At 46.0% G+C, this 16,581-nt stretch overlaps 1 protein-coding gene across 1 annotated transcript; it reads right to left on the bottom strand.

Annotated features, from left to right (window-relative positions):
- Positions 1 to 3,713: 3,713 nt before the first annotated feature.
- Positions 3,714 to 4,859, bottom strand: LOC146194101 (uncharacterized). The gene has a single exon (XM_084595997.1). It carries the CDS (start codon positions 4,857 to 4,859, stop codon positions 3,714 to 3,716), a length of 1,146 nt encoding a protein of 381 aa, XP_084452123.1.
- Between the last annotated feature and the right edge of the window lie 11,722 nt (positions 4,860 to 16,581).

Here is a 16,581-nt window from a genome sequence, read left to right as displayed (position 1 = left end):
GTTGGCCTGCATTTTACCATGCCATTCCTTAACATCGATATTTTTTTAGTGTAGACTATTTATGCATGCAGTTTTTGCAATAAAGCCAAAAAATGCTTTTTTTACCTCGCATGCTGGTATGCCTATGCACTTCGCATGTTTTCAGGAATGGTGCATTTGTGTAGAGCTCAGCTAGCATATGTGCCTCTTTGATGGAAGTTTTAATTGCACACTGCTGTTCAGTGCTTTGTGTGTGAAAGTAAAGCAGACAACAGGAAACTTGAACCTGTTGCATATTCTATTGTCTGCTTTACTCTCACGACAAAGGCATTGAGCACTAGTATGTGACTGAAATTTTCATGGCACATGCTTGCTGAGCTTTACACGAATGTTATTGGCAAGTTTTTACACCAATAGCGGGCCCTGCAAGCAAATTCCGGGAAACGTCCGAATGTCCGCCTCCGGCTGTCCGTCGGACGTCCGTGGGACGCGATCCGGATCCACGAACGATAGTCCGACGGACATCCGCTGTACGTATATCGAACATAACCAGACTTCCGTCGGATGTCCGAAGGTCCGAAAACGGACGTCCGTCGGTCGACCGTCGGACGTCTATGGCCGTCTGGGATGTATCCTTCCAGATCTTCAGTATGATTGATGAAAGGGAGCCTGACGAACAAGAAGTGCCGCTTGAACCAGAAATTGCTACTATAGTAACAGTGGCAGAAGATATGCCAGGGTCGGCTGCAAACGCAGGTACATTGCCAGAGCTGTCGCCAAACACAAGTATTTCACTGCCCGCAACAATCAACTACCCCGAGGCGACAAGCTTGCCAAACGCACCAAAGAGGCTGCGACCAACTACTACAAAGGGGCTGGCTGCCCACACAGCTGTCCTCCAGCAGCTGTTAGAGGAGCAGCGGCAGCTACGCTGCTCAACTGAACGTGCCCGACGTTTTGCTCTTGGCCCTCCAGGAAAACGCCGCCAGACGGGAAGACCGCCTGATCGACGTCTTGGAGAAAATAGCAAATCAATAATTGTAACAAGCCCTATGGAGTAGAGAAATTGTGAATTTCTACCACGATCCACAGCTTCACACCACTTCATTTACAAATAACAGAAAACACACATTGTAGAAGATGACATAAAAAAATGGCGGTTCCTTTACACAAAGCTATGCATGCTAAAAGGGTAATACACATGGGTCCCACTGACTAGTAGCATTTCAAGATGCAGGCTGCACTTCCAGAAGAAGTTTGCCAGTGCATTCCGCCCTTGTTCACCTCGCCCGTCACACACGCGAAAGATGAAGCGTACTGATCTCTTTTGAACTGATTCTAATTTTTTGATATCGGATTTCTTATAAGGGCTCCATATGATACAGGCATAATCAAAAATGGGGCGGATAAGTGTTTTATATGTGAGCAGTTTGGTATCCTTTGGGGCTTTACGCAGTGTACGATGGAGGTATCCGAGACGTTTAAAAGCTTTGTTACATATGATGTCAATGTGTTTAGACCATGAGATGTCATGAGAGAAATGAAGGCCGAGGTATTTATATTCGGCGACTCGTTCTAAATCCTGACCGTGAAAACTGTAGGTGAAATGTGAAGGAGATGGGCGTCTAGAAAAGGACATGGAAACAGTTTTAGAGAAATTAATATTCATTTGCAATTCATTTCACCATAACAAAAATTAGAAAATGAGTCGTTAAGTATTTCATGGTCAAGTGGTGTATTAATCTCGTGATATAAGAGGCAGTCATCAGCGTAAAGACGAATTTTTACAGATACACAACATGACAGGTCGTTAGTATATAATAAGAAAGGAAGCGGGCCTAAAACGAAACCTTGCGGAACGCCGGATGAAACACTAACAGGAGCGGAAATAGATGAATTAAAGTATACAGACTGAGAACGCTGATTTAAGAAACTGGATATCCAACCAACCAGGGAAGGGTTTTTTAGAACAGAGTTAAGTTTGTGTAGGAGTTTAGGGTGTGGGACAGTGTCGAAAGCTTTGGATAAATCAACAAAAATGCTGTCGACCTGTCTACCTCGATCTAATGACTAAGAAATGTCGTGCGCAAATTCAATTAGTTGGGTAGTGGTGCTCAGGCCTTGACGAAAACCATGCTGGTAAATGTTTAGGATGTTGTGGGTTTCAAGAAATGCAATGATATGTTTGAAAATAACATGTTCGAGTAACTTGCATGAATGGGCTGTTAAGGAGATAGGTCTGTAGTTCTGCAGTAGGTGAGTACTACCGGATTTGAACAATGGAATGACCTTGGCAAGCTTCCAGGAGTGGGGAACAGTGCTGGTGGATAATGATTTGCGGAAGATTGTGGTAAGATATCGGCTAGTCCAAAGTGAGTAGCGCACAAGGAAGGAGTTAGGTATGTCATCTGGGCCACAACTCTTTTTAGTATCTAATTGGACGATCATATTGAGAACACCTGTACCAGAGACGACGACATCTTCGATGGGAGGGTGAGTCACAGCTAAAAGAAGGAACGATAGTTATCCAGTGTGAATACAGAATGAAAATAGGAATTGAAAGCAGAAGCAATTGTCAGTGAATCTGAAACAGGAACGTCGTTAACTATAAAACGGTTGCAAGTACTGTTACTGGGTAGTATCGATTTCCAGAATTTGCCAGGGTTCGTTTTCATTACTTTTGGCAATGTAACGGAATAGTAAAAACCCTTGGCAGACTTTAACCTGACGCGGAGCTCCTCCTTGGCATCATTGAAATCTGCAATTTTGACAGGATTGCCATTTCTTTTCGACTTACGCAATCTTGCAAACCGACGCGACAAATGGAGTAGGTTTCTTGTTATCCATGGCAAATCTCCATTTTTCTTTTTTGTTTTCAGCGGAACAAAGTGATTAATATATGTGTTAACAATATGTTCAAAAACCCCACAACAGCATCAACATCACTGGTCAGAGACAATTCTTCAAACATTTCAAAGGATTCACTTAATGTGTCAATTATAGCAACATCATTGGCCTGGTTGAAGTCACGAAAACTGCTGTACTCGAACCGGGCTCTGTGAATAGTGCAGCTGATTGAGAATAATACAGCCTTATGGTCCGATATGCCGTCAGTAACACAGCACTGGTAACCATTCTCGAATAGATTAGAGCTGAGAAAAACTAGATCTAGGACTGCCGCTTGCCTGGTGTTCGCATGAGCAATTTGTTTAAGGCCAAGTGATAAGGAAAGGTGTAACAATTTTCTTGACAAAGAGACATCATGGCCGGTATTGCTAAGAGAATGCCAGTGAATACCTGGCACATTAAAATCTCCCATAAGTATTATATTTGTGGGATTCAAATCATGCAAAAGTTTACTTAGAAGAAATAATTGATTATCATCAGAGCCAGGAGGCCGATAAAACACTCCAATTAATATGAATGTTTTCCAAATAAACTTTAGACAAAAGCAATTCAATTTCACATGGAGATTCAAGGACAGAAAACTTCAAATGTGACTGTATATAGAGGGCGACACCACCGCCTCTACCATTCGGTCTGTCAGCTCTCAGCAACGTGAATCCACTTAACGCAACTTCAGAGTCGTATATGCTACCATGTAACCAAGTTTTAGTAACACCAATAGTGTGAGGGGAATGAGCAGTTACCAAGGAGTTAAGGTCGGTAAATTTATTAAGCAGTCTTCTAGCGTTTAAATTTAACACACGGATGTTATTGCTGTGATGAGGTAGTCAAGGCGAAGTGGCTACTGCATTGGTAGCATTACTTAGTGGCGCATTACGGGATACTTTTTCTCGTGAATTAGAAGAACTATTCCAGTTACACCGAACTTTATCAATAAATACATGATCAAACCGTATTCGGACCGTGCAGCCATTGCTTCTGAAACTTTCAGTCGCTTCCCAAAGCTTTTTCCGGATATTGCGGACACGTATTGAAAAATCCTCCGATATACGGTAATCGGATTCCTTAAGCTTGTGGCCATTTTTTAACACTGAAGCTTTCTCCCGAAAGTCCAGAAGCTTCATGATCACGGGACGGGGACGGTCATGTGAAGGCCTTCCAAGACGATGGCACCTCTCTATTTGAGGGCAGCTCATATTGAGTTCTTCCTCAAACCATTTTGCGATATCAGAGAAGAGACGTTCATTATTTTCATCAGAGGATTCGGACAGACCATGCAATATTAAGTTGTTCCTACGTGCACGGTTTGTCAACTCATCATTTTTATTTGACAGACTGTGAAGTTCGGAACTTAGACGCGCAACTTCACTGTTGAGACTGCCACTGTCGGCGGCGGGCTTTTGTAACGAGGAATCTAAAGCAGCCACGCGCGACTCAATTGTCTCAAAACGTGCATTAATAGATTCATGAAAAGATTTAATTTCAGCAATATCCTGAGCTAATTTTCGCTGTCCGTTCAAAAGCTCAGCAAACATATCGGAAACCGACGGTTGACCGGCGGCGGCTTCCGAATTTGACGGGCTCACATTACTTTGAGAGCGAGTAACCATCGCTGATGGCGGAGGACCAGGATTACTTTCAACATCCCCACTCCTCAGAAGTCTACTAATGCAAGCCGCAATTTGCGAGTACAGCGAAACATAAGCAAAGCACTTGCGAGAGTGGTGTGGGCAAGGAAATAACAGTAGAAATCGATCATCAGAGCGAATACAAGGGGCATTCTGAAGATAACATATCTGCGTAAGAAACAGGCAGCGAGTAAGCATGGTGCTCGCACTGCTGCCACCTCGCCCACTGATGAAGGAACGGTCCAGCACGCAATTTATAGGCAGGTCCTTGCACGTCCCGTGACTGGGCTTGATCCACCAACCATGGGATGCGCATGGTGTCTCACATGGGAGCCAGGCCACCATTCCAGCAGCTCGAAGGGCAGCACGTCATGCTCCATCCACGATTTCCAAGCAACCCACCGATTCCTCGCTACCTCAGTCGCCAAGGTGAGGATCCAGTCAGCCAGCAGCCATCCGGGCATCCATATCTGCAGCGCACTGGTGGTGTGCACGCTATGATGAGGCCCCCTCCTCCGTACCCTGACCATCTCCGAAAGCCACCGCCTTCGCCTGCCATCTCCCCGAGCCACGGTGGCGGCGCGCAGCCCGAGAGTGGTGGAAGTCCAGACCCATCGCACACACCGCCATCACTGTCGCGCCCCAGCTCACAACCTGCGCTTCAGTCCCCGGACCCACGATCTTCCCCCATGGAGCGCCACTTCTCACCGGGAACACCGTCAAGTTCTTCCAGCCTGCCACAGCGGTCACCGACAGTACCGGCTGCCATGCAAGATGATGGAAGAGGGGACGGTGAACGATCTGTCGAAAGCCTGTCTGATCTGCTGTCCCGTGTTTCGAAAACTCCATTAGAGTCTCCTAGTCCCCGTACGGATGAAGGGCGCCCCTCGATGGGTGAGCCATCCCCAGGAAGGGGCTGCACCTCGCAGGACAACAGCGGCCAAACGCCGCCTTTGTCCAAACAAGACAGCATATTGCAGTATCTTCGAGCCGGCTCCGTAGGCAGCCAGGCTAGCAATTCAAATTCATCACGCGGCAGCGTAGATAGCTTCGCTGGAATAAGTGGCTCTGCCCAGCCAATGTCCAGTGCTACGGACACAGTTCCACGGGCATCTGAAAGTCCACAGTACGTGACCACATCAGTCTATCAGGGTGCAGTGGCATCACCTGTTGGAAGCCCAGTGTCATCGGCTTTTGCAAGCCAGGGGCAGACCATAACACTGACGGACACATTTGCGTCCGACAGTAGCGACGGGAGCAGTCCGTCAATGCAGGTCCGTACTAAAATGGTGCGTGTAAGTCAAGGCATGATGGGCCTGCCAACTACATCAGCCAGCTTCACACGAACCACTGTGATGCAGCAGTTGCAGCAGCTCCAGCAGCAGCCTCGAATGCAGTACATGCAGCAATTGCGCCAGCCCCACCTACAGCAGCAGCAGCAGCACCCACGAAACACATAACGTCTAATAAACTTCTTTAAACAGCTCTGGAAGGCTACAAACATCTTGTTCTAGAACAAAACCTCTCGCAGACGTCGACGGAAAGAAGTTTCCTGGAAAACTTTGTTAGCACGTCTATACTAAGACGCCTTTTCAAAGACGTCTCAGATATGTTTTTTTCTGGAGACATCAATTAGATATTTTTCCAAAGACCTCTCAGCGATGTTTATTCAGAAACGTTTCACAAATACTATTGTAGAAAGGGTTTACTAACTTCTAAAAGTCCACAAAAAATACTCCATGTTTCCCCTGTTCAGAATGTTGAATCCCTATTCAAAGAATGTTCACGAATCACATTGAACATTTTCTACGCATGGTTTATTGCAGCCACGGAATTAAGCAATAATTACGGCACATAAATTGTTAAACAGCTTTGCATTACTCCAATGTCTCAACTTGATTATTTGATAATCAGGAACAGAAGGTAAGAGACCGCTTTAAAATAACCTCGAACTTTGAAACTGCGGTTCGTTCTAGCGGGAACCGAAGCCCCGTCATTTACGGTCCAGCTAACCTACCGCTCTTAAGGCTGCACTGGGTTGCACACCGGTCCTGAAAGACGAGGGGAGGCACACGAATGACAACACTTTTTTATGCTACGAATGCCTCTTCATTCCAGCTTGCCTGGCCAACACCAGAAAACCACTGTATTGCCACTCGTAAGGCCGCACTGGGGTAGCATACGGGTCCTAAAAGAAAACGGGAGGCACGCGAATGACATGCTTCTACTCCGACTTGCTTGGGAGCACGAGAAAACCACCGCACTGCCGGAAAATGCATAGAAAATAATGTTGTTTGTTGCTTGGGCAAGAGAACAGTCAGCAGGAGAGCCGATCGTACGCTCAAACATCGTTCCGCACGCTTAGGCCTGCTGCGTGGTGGCGCTTTGCTCGATGCCGATGCAATTTACAATTTGTCAACATTGCTTTATTAATTCAAGTTTTTTTTCTTGTTCCTTTGCAAAACATAAGGGTAAATTGAAAAAACAAACACAAAATAAAATTAAGCTCATAATTGTTTTTGTAATAGTTGGGTTTTTAGGCAGTTATTGCTTTATTAGCATTTTGGCGTTGCAGTCGCTAGCGACTGCTTGCTACCCGCGCGCACCGATAATTCAACTCATCCTTGCCCGTCTTTCGACATGTTCAACGGTTGCTCAGCGGGCTCTCGATGGTGTGTTTTCGGTGTGCTGTCTTTGTTTCCCGCGCTTGAACATTTACGCTGATTTTGCAGCTTTCCCGCGCTTATTTTACAACCACTGCTGAGCTGCGATATGGAGCTCATATTTCTCAACAGTAAGTAACTTTCCACTTCTCTTGTATGTTGAATGCAGCGCGCCGAAGTTGAACTGCAGATGCGTCTGAATAGCGCGCTAGAAACACGGGTAGATAGAAAGACAAACACACATTGCGTGTTTGTCTTTCTATCTGGCCATGTTTCTAGCGCTGTTTTAAAGTACTGTCCAACCAACTCGCCCAACAAGCAACTTAGCTGCATTGTATTGGCTTTGTTAACTTCACTGATGCGTGCTAAGTATGTGCGGTAGCAAAGGTAGAACTGAAGTAATATATCTTGAGGAGTTATTTTGTTGCTAATGGTCGTGTTGAATATGTGGAATTATATGAGTCTGTTTGAAAAAATTCCGGCACTTCACTGGCATCAGATGTAAAATATTCGTGTTTTCTTCCAATAAATAGTTGGTAGTTGTGCGCATATGGTGTCCTATTCGTTTTTGTTGTCATCTTTGCACCGTAGCGTTTTCAAATCAGTAACCTCAGCTCACTTCAAGGTTTTCTGTGTATGTACAGGGTGAATAAAACTTTCTTCTCTTAAAACACACTACAAAATACTGTTCTTTAAGTTCACTGTAGGTCAATGCCCTAAGCACAAGGCCACTGCCTCGACCTCGTTTTGTGGTGCGAACTATGAGGGATTTTTTTTTCATGCATGGCCTACTAGGTGAATTATTTCAATGGCGTTCATGGTAGGTCCGGGCATTTTGAATAGATGCTAGTGGTATCACCGTATTTTGGTGTTTACTTTCTCCGTGCATATTTTTCTTAAAAAGCCCACAAAACTCAGGCATGTAGCTCAAAAGCCACTGCCTTGGGCTCGTTTGATTATTTTGAGCTTTTTTTGTGTCTTTGCAGGTTGCTGGAATCTTGTCTGTCTTAAAGACCCCTGGAAAACGCAGAACCTGGAGCTTACGAGAAGCCATTGAATTTAGCTCATCAGCCAATGCCTTCAGTGTGCATTATGATTTTTTATATCTATGCAAGTTATAAAAAAATATTTTTATGCAGAACCTTCTGGGCGGATGGTTTCAGTGAGTTTACACCAGTGCATTTGCATGCATTCCCGTAACTTAACTGTCTTTTGCCAGTGCAGGTTGTTTGGAATTTACTTTTGCAGAACCTTCAAAAAAGGCTTCTAAAATCTATATTGTCAACAAGTTTATTTGCTGATTGCTTTTACTTTTGTAGATGGAGTGCAATAAAAATTCGGACTAAAGAAGCATGTTTTCTTCATACATTCAGCATGTGCATTCACTATTGAGTGTAGCGATTTGTAGTTTGTGCTCATTGTCCTCAATTCTGCATGTGAGATCACACAATAGTCTGCTTTGAGAGCATTTTTTCTAAATTTTTAATTACAGTTAAATGGGGCCAGGGTGAATTGTTGAAGGCTTGCATTTTCTACAGCACTATAAGAAACAGCTTGAGATGGCACATAATCGATGGGGTGTTAAAGGAGTAAAGTTGAAAATTTTATAAAAAAAATTAAAATTTCAATTCTCTTCAGCCCAACTGATTTTGCACCATCTCTAGCTGTGTCTTATTGTGTTGTACAAAGTGCAAGCCTTCATCAATTCGGCTTCTCCCTAGTTAACTGTGCCACTTCAATAAATTTAGAAAAAAATGCTCTCAAAGCAGAGCACTGTGACCTCACATGCAGAATTGAGGATAATGAGCACAAACTGCAAATCGTTACACATCTAAAACAAGAATAGAAACGTTCTAGCTAGCCAAGAGGGTTTAAAGATGTCTACTAGCACAGCTATAGCAGAGCTACAGCTAGAGGCAATGTCTAGAACAAATATAAAAATTTCTAGGCGAGAAGTTTTCAAGACTTCTACTGGCGTAGCGTTAGCAGAGCGAAATCGGAGCTATAGGAAGGCTTGTAGCTATTGGGTCTACAGAACGTCTCAAATGAGTCTTCTTTTAGAAGTGCCCATTTCTTGGCCTAGACATATTCTAGATGTCAATTAGCTCTTTTCGTGTTTCGTTGGCAGCAGCAGCAACAAAAACAACAGAAGCAACAGCAGCAGCAGCATAGTGGCCAGCTGATTATTCCAAGAACATCGGCGATGCGGCGAGTGCACATGAGTTGTGACGTCAGGAGCCATGAACAAAGCATAGTCAAAGTGGCAACAAACGAGGAAGGCAATCTGCGTAAGAAACAGGCAGCGAGTAAGCATTGTGCTCGCACTGCTGCCACCTCGCCCACTGATGAAGGAACGGTCTAGCACGCAAATTATAGGCAGGTCCTTGAACGTCCCGTGACTGGGCTTGATGAGGTATGGATGACGTAGAGTGATGGTCACTTTGCCTGGATTGCATACACGTGTGGTGACAGGCAGATCAAGACTATGATCTGCAAGAGAGATAGAACAGTTCGTATAGTGGCCAGCTGATTCATCCAAGAACATCGGCGATGGCGGCGAGTGCACATGAGTTGTGACGTCAGGAGCCATGAACGAAGCATAGCCGAAGTGGCAACAAACGAGGAAGGCAATCTGCGTAAGAAACAGGCAGCGAGTTAACATGGTTCTCGCACTGCTGCCGCCTCGCCCACTGACGAAGGAACGGTCCAGCACGCAATTTATAGGCAGTTCCTTGAACGTCCCGTGACTGGGCTTGATGAGGTATGGATGACGTAGAGTGACGGTCACTTTGCACGGATTGCATACACGTGTGGTGACAGGCAGATCAAGACTATGATCCGTGAGAGAGATAGGACAGTTCGTGTAGTGGCCAGCTGATTCATCCAAGAACATCGGCGATGGCGGCGAGTGCACGTGAGTTGTGACGTCAGGAGCCATGAACGAAGCATAGTCGAAGTGGCAACAAACGAGGAAGGCAATCTGCGTAAGAAACAGGCAGCGAGTAAGCATGGTGCTCGCACTGCTGCCACCTCGCCCACTGACGAAGGAACGGTCCAGCACGCAATTTATAGGCAGCTCCGTGAACGTCCCGTGACTGGGCTTGATGAGGTATGGATGACGTAGGGTGACGGTCACTTTGCACGGATTGCATACACGTGTGGTGACAGGCAGATCAAGACTATGATCTGTAAGAGAGATAGGACAGTTCGTATAGTGGCCAGCTGATTCATCCAAGAGCATCGGCGATGGCGGCGAGTGCACATGAGTTGTGACATCAGGAGCCATGAACGAAGCATAGTCGAAGTGGCAACAAACGAGGAAGGCAATCTGCGTAAGAAACAGGCAGCGAGTAAGCATGGTGCTCGCACTGCTGCCACCTCACCCACTCGTCCAAAGACATCAAGATGAATTAACATTGTATGAAGCCTATTGACAAGAACAGCAACACGTGCATAAGCATCTGTTCCGTAAATACACATGAATGAAATTTCGTATTCAGATATCTAACTAATGTCTGTTCTTTTTATTTTCTTTTTTTTACGGGTTAAGGAGTAAGCGCTTGCACTTTTGGTTGTTTTTCGTGAGTATATTGTGTATTTTTCACTTAAACTGCAGTTTTTAGTAGCGCTTCTCCTTCCTTCTCATCTTTGTCCCCTGTCACAGCACTGGTATTAGAATAGAATAGTTGATAGAAAAATGCTCGGTATACAACCGGACCTTACACATAGCATTCTTTGATAGAGAAAAAGCATTTGACCCAATAGAAACCCCTGCAATCGTGCAGGCATTGCTAACTGCAGAATCTGGGTGTAGACAAACCGTATGTGAAAGTACTGAAATATATCTGTAGTGGCTGTATAGCAACCATTATTCTGTGTGAAAGAGGCAGCAAAATTGCAATACAAAAGAGGTGTTAGGGAGAAGACACAACTTCGTTAGTACTATTCACAGCTTGCTTCGAGGAAGTATTCAGACTTGTAATGGGAGTATTTAGGGATAACAGTTAATGGGAAATACCGAAGTGATCTACAATTCGCTGATGACGTTGCCTTGTTAAGTAATTCAGGAGATGAACTAAAAAAGATGTTTGGTGGCCAGGCAGGGAAAGCAGAAAGACAAGTAGGCCTGAAAATCAATATGCAGAAGACTAAAGTAATGTTTAGCAGCCTCGAGAAGGAACAGCAGTTTCCAATGGGCAATGAGGCACTGGAAATGGTAGGCGAATATGTCTACTTAGGACAGGTAATAACTGCAGATCCGGATCATGAAAGGGAATTAGCTAGGAGAACAAGATTGTAATGGAGTGTATTTGGCAAGTACTAGCAGATTTGACTAGCAGCTTACCGGTGAGTCAGAAAAATAACTGACGTTAATGACATTCGAGTAGAAATCAAGAAGAAGAAATGAACATGTGCCGGGCATGTATTGTGGAAATAAGATAACTGATTGTTGCTTAGGGTAACAAACGATTTCAACGGCTGGAAAGCGTAGCAGGGGATGGCAGAAATTTAGGTGGGTGGATGAGGTGTACTTTGCGGGGGTCAAATGAATGCAGCTGGTACAGGAAAGGGCTAATTGGAAAAATATGGAGATATGCCTTTGCCCTTCAGTGGGTACAGGCTGGCTGATGGTGCTGTCTAATGTAATTTGAGGATGACCAATTTAGATAACCACATGGTGATTGCGAACCTCCACAATTCGGCCCCCTGGACCTCCAAAATTTGATTAAAATCAATGTCTGACCTAATTTGAGCATGCCGAATTCAGTGCATACCTCCAAAGAAATTCAGGTCCCATCTGAAATTTAAATTCTTGCATATTTGTAGAAAATTGTTGTCTAATCTTATTCGAGTGTGACAAATTCTGCGATGACTTTCAAATTTAGGTGGGTCATGTCGAAAACCTGGCCAACCTCTGGATTCCTGAAATTTGACCTCATCCAAATTTATTCCTGATATTTGACCTCATCCAAATTTATCCAGATTTTATGTCTAGCTTAATTTGAGTATAGCTGGCTCAGTTGTGATTGCCAGATTCAATGGGCTACCCCCGGATTTTGGTTTCTTGATTCCCATAATTTCAACGATAGAAAGGGCAACTAAGTATGGTTCTAGGCAACAAAACACAGGACTCATAATGAAACGAGGCACGGAACTTGAATGCTCCTGAATTTCTGCACATGATCAGGCTTAAATGCATCACTGTAATCTTTTATTCTAGCGCTGCGGCTGAAGGACCATTAGAGGAAAAAAAGTGGTGGAATGGCTCCTCTGATATCGTGACATGAATGTGTGGCCATCTACTAGGGAAATGCATACATTTTAGTCAGAGTTTGTAAGCTTCCAAATCATATCACGTTCAGAAAATTTTTGTTCCTGCTCTCAGTGTTTTCACTGATGCAGCTCTGGGTTTTGGTGGACAGTGAGCCGTAGGATGCTCAGAAGATATTATTGTCAGCTTTCGTAGTGCCTTGTTCTTTCTAAACCAAGACTGAACCAAAACCTTAAATTTGGCATATTTTTGTGTCTTTATGTTACAGACATCCAAGCTGCATGCATCTTTTGCTTGCTGTCCAAACATCTGGATCACCCGACAGCAAATTGGGGGCAACCTCTGTGCCTTTGGTGAGCTAAGCTAGCATAATGCTGTAGACAGTGTGCGCTAGCTGGAATATTGTTTTGGTATTTAGACCCTCATATACTGTTGAAAGAAATCGTAGCCTCATTTAATTTTTAATATTTGTAATTATTATGCGGAGCCTGAAAGATGCATTTTAGATTTGGACTCATGGCATTTTGTAATTTTGCAAATATTATTTGAGCACAGCATGCAAAAACATTTGAAGATAGTAATCACATTCCTCTGTGCATGAGAATGAAGCATCAGTTTTGGATGGTACATTCTTCTTCAGGATTAAGTTCCAATGATAATGTGCATAAGTAGAACTCTTTATTTATATATGTGACCAGGACCCATACTAGATCTGGCTATTGGTGCAACATATTGTCACCAGCACACGTAGCAAGCAGCACAACAACCGAGCTGGCCCTTTTTAATCAATCGAAAAACTCGAGAGACGAGGATGACGCTTAGCCACGTGCCAAGACATTCGGCAACTTGGTGGCGCCAGATGATGGTCAGGGGTGTGGAATTGCCCCCTTCCAAGGGGCATCGACCCGATGCCGCAAGCGTAGGGGAATAGTCGAAAAGCGGGGCAAGTTATACGAGAAAGTCTATGGCTCTAGTTTGGGCCCTGAAATGGTTTAACGATTGTAATATGGCTTCATTCTGGCAACGTGAACTATTTCAGATTTCGGCTGCCGAGAGGAGCGTACAGTGCCTTGTGGTAGCACCTCGTAGTTCACCGCGCTGAGGCGGCGGAGCACCTCGTAAGGTCCAAAGTATCGCCGCAGAAGCTTTTCAGAGCGCCCTCGCAACCGTATTGGGCTCCATACCCAGACTTGGTCGCCGGACGTGTAAGTCACCTCTCGGTGTCGCAGGTTGTAGCGCTGGACATCGTGTACTTGTTGGTGCCGAATTCGCTGTCGGGCAAGCTGGCGTGCAGCTTCTGCGTCACGAATAAATTCGTCAGCCCCCAAGACAGTGGAGGGACCAGAATCTGGAAGAAGCATGGCATCCGGCATAGTCAAGGGTTCGCGTCCATGAACCAAATGAAATGGAGTGAAGCGTGTTGTTTCCAGGAGTGTAGTGTTGTATGCGAACGTGATGTACGGCAGAATTCGGTCCCAGTTCCCATGATCGTCGTCTACATACATAGAAATCATATCGGCAATTGTCTTGTTAAGCCGCTCAGTCAGTCCATTAGTTTGAGGATGATAGGCTGTTGTCTTGCGGTGGGTGGTGCCACTGACTCGAAGTACCTCACTCGTGAGTGCCGACGTAAACGAGGTTCCTCTGTCAGTTAAGACGACTGTTGGCGCACCATGACGGAGTACAATGTTGTGAATGAAGAAATGCGCAACTTCATCTGCGGTACCACGGGGAATGGCCTTGGTCTCACAGTAGCGGCAAAGGTAGTCAGTGGCAACCGCTATATACCTGTTACCCATGGAGGACTTCGGAAATGGGCCCAGTAAGTCCATGCCGACCTGTTGAAATGGGAATTTCGGGGGATCGATAGGCTGTAAGAGCCCAGCTGGTTTAATGGGTGGTGTTTTCCGCCGCTGGCACTCACGGCAGGTACGGACGTAGCGGTGCACAACGGCAGCTAGCCTGGGCCAGTAGTACTTTCGGCGTATCCGTGCCAATGTGCGAGAAAACCCGAGATGGCCGGAAGAAAGGTCATCGTGGCACGCACGAAGAACTTCGTCATGTAGCGTTGTGGGTACTACAAGCAGATAAGCAGTTTCTGTTGGACCGTAGTACTTCTTGTAGAGCACACCATCACGCAGGCAAAATGACGACAGTCCGCGCCTGAAGAGCTGAGGAGATGACACGGTTCCTTCGAGGTATTCAATGAGGGGCGAAAGTTAGAGTCAGCCCGCTGCTTTCGGGATAAGGTGGACGTCGCAATAACACCGAGGAAAACGAAATTGTCGTCGGAGCCGTCCGCGTGGCAGGGAGTAGGGGCGCGGGACAGACAGTCAGCATCACTGTGTTTCTTGCCGGACCTGTGTACGATTGTAACGTCAAATTCTTGCAGCCGAAGGCTCCATCGAGCAAGCCGACCCGATGGATCTTTCAGGTTTGCCAGCCAACACAGAGAGTGATGGTCGCTCACGACACGAAACGGACGACCGTACAAATACGGACGAAATTTCATGACTGCCCACACAACAGCGAGGCACTCCTTTTCGGTAGTTGAATAATTAACTTCGGAACGGGACAAAGTGCGACTGGCGTAAGCAATGACACGTTCTGCACCGTCCTGCCACTGAACAAGGACCGCACCGAGGCCAACGTTACTGGCATCCGTGTGCAGTTCCGTGTCGGCCTCTTCGTCGAAGTGGCCAAGTATTGGCGTACATTGGAGACGGGACTTGAGTTCCGTGAAAGCGTTTTCCTGGTCGGGGCCCGAAAAGAGCGGCTCGGCGTCTTTTGTCAGGCGGGTCAGAGCCTCAGCGATTTTGGAGAAATTGTTAACAAAGCGACGATAGTACGCGCAGAGGCTGAGAAATCGACGCAAGCTTCGTTTATCCGCTGGTTTGGGGAATGAAGAGACAGCGGCCGTCTTCTCTGGGTCTGGGCTAACACCTCGAGCGCTGACAATGTGGCCGAGAAATTTCAGCTGGTTACAAGCAAAGTGGCATTTTTCGGGTTTTAGAGAGAGACCGGCAGATCGGATGGCCTCGAAGACAGCGCGCAAACGTTTCAGGTGCTCGTCGAACGTGTCCGAGAAAATCACAACGTCGTCGAGATATACGAGGCATGACTGCCACTTCAGACCAGAGAGTACAGTGTCCATCATTCGCTGAAATGTGGCAGGGGCCGAACACAGGCCAAACGGGAGCGCTTTAAATTCATACAAACCATCCGGCGTAATATAAGCGGTCTTCTCACGGTCTCGCTCGTCAACCTCTATTTCAAGAGGTCGCTCCCGACTGGAGGCCACCCTAGACTCGCCCCAGCCCGAAATAATTCCTTTCATTTCGTGGCAATAAAAGTTGTTACCACCACCAATATCCACTGCGGAGGTCAAGGAACGAAAGTAAGTGGCATGGCGAAGGCGATCGAGGGAATCGTCTATGCGTGGCAGGGGGTACACATCCTTTTTCGTGACGTTGTTGAGGCGTCTGTAATCCACGCAAAACCTAAAGGTTCCATCCTTCTTTGCGACGAGGACAACAGGCGAAGGCCAGGGGCTCGTCGACGGTTGGATAACGTCGTCCTGGAGCATTTCTGTTACTTGGCGGCGGATGGCATCACGTTCTTTTGAAGACACCCGGTAAGGACGCTGACATAGTGGACGTTGGTCATCGGCAACTATAATTCGGTGCTTCGTTAGTGGCGTCTGTCGGACCTTGGAGGTTGATGCAAAACAATCTCGGAACGAATTCACAAGATTCTTTTTGCAGCGTTTCTCACTGGGCAAGAGGTGCGGGTTCACATCAGTCTGAATGGCTGTAGGAGTCACATTGTCGGGTTCTGACGTGTTGGATAAAGCGTACTGGCCTGCACATTCTCCAAGTTCTTCAAAATAAGCGACCGTCGTGTTCGCCGTCAAATCTTGGTGTTCACATGTGAAGTTTGTCACTAGCACGTTGGCTTGGCCACGGACAAGTTCGACAAGGCCCCGAGCTACACAAACTTGTCGAGTTAGAAGCAGTGACATGTTAGCTTCAGCAATGCCACACGTGCCAGTGCTGTGATCACATTCGACTGTGACGAACTTGCTCGCACGCGGAGGGATCGTTATGTGGTCGTCACAGACGCGCAACATCGT

This window comes from Amblyomma maculatum, chromosome 3, assembly GCF_055883805.1.
Source record: "Amblyomma maculatum isolate TAMU_Amacu chromosome 3, ASM5588380v1, whole genome shotgun sequence".
NCBI lineage: Eukaryota > Metazoa > Arthropoda > Arachnida > Ixodida > Ixodidae > Amblyomma > Amblyomma maculatum.
The sequence above is the reverse complement of the archived record's forward strand: the minus strand, read 5'-3'. Positions and strand labels throughout refer to the sequence as shown.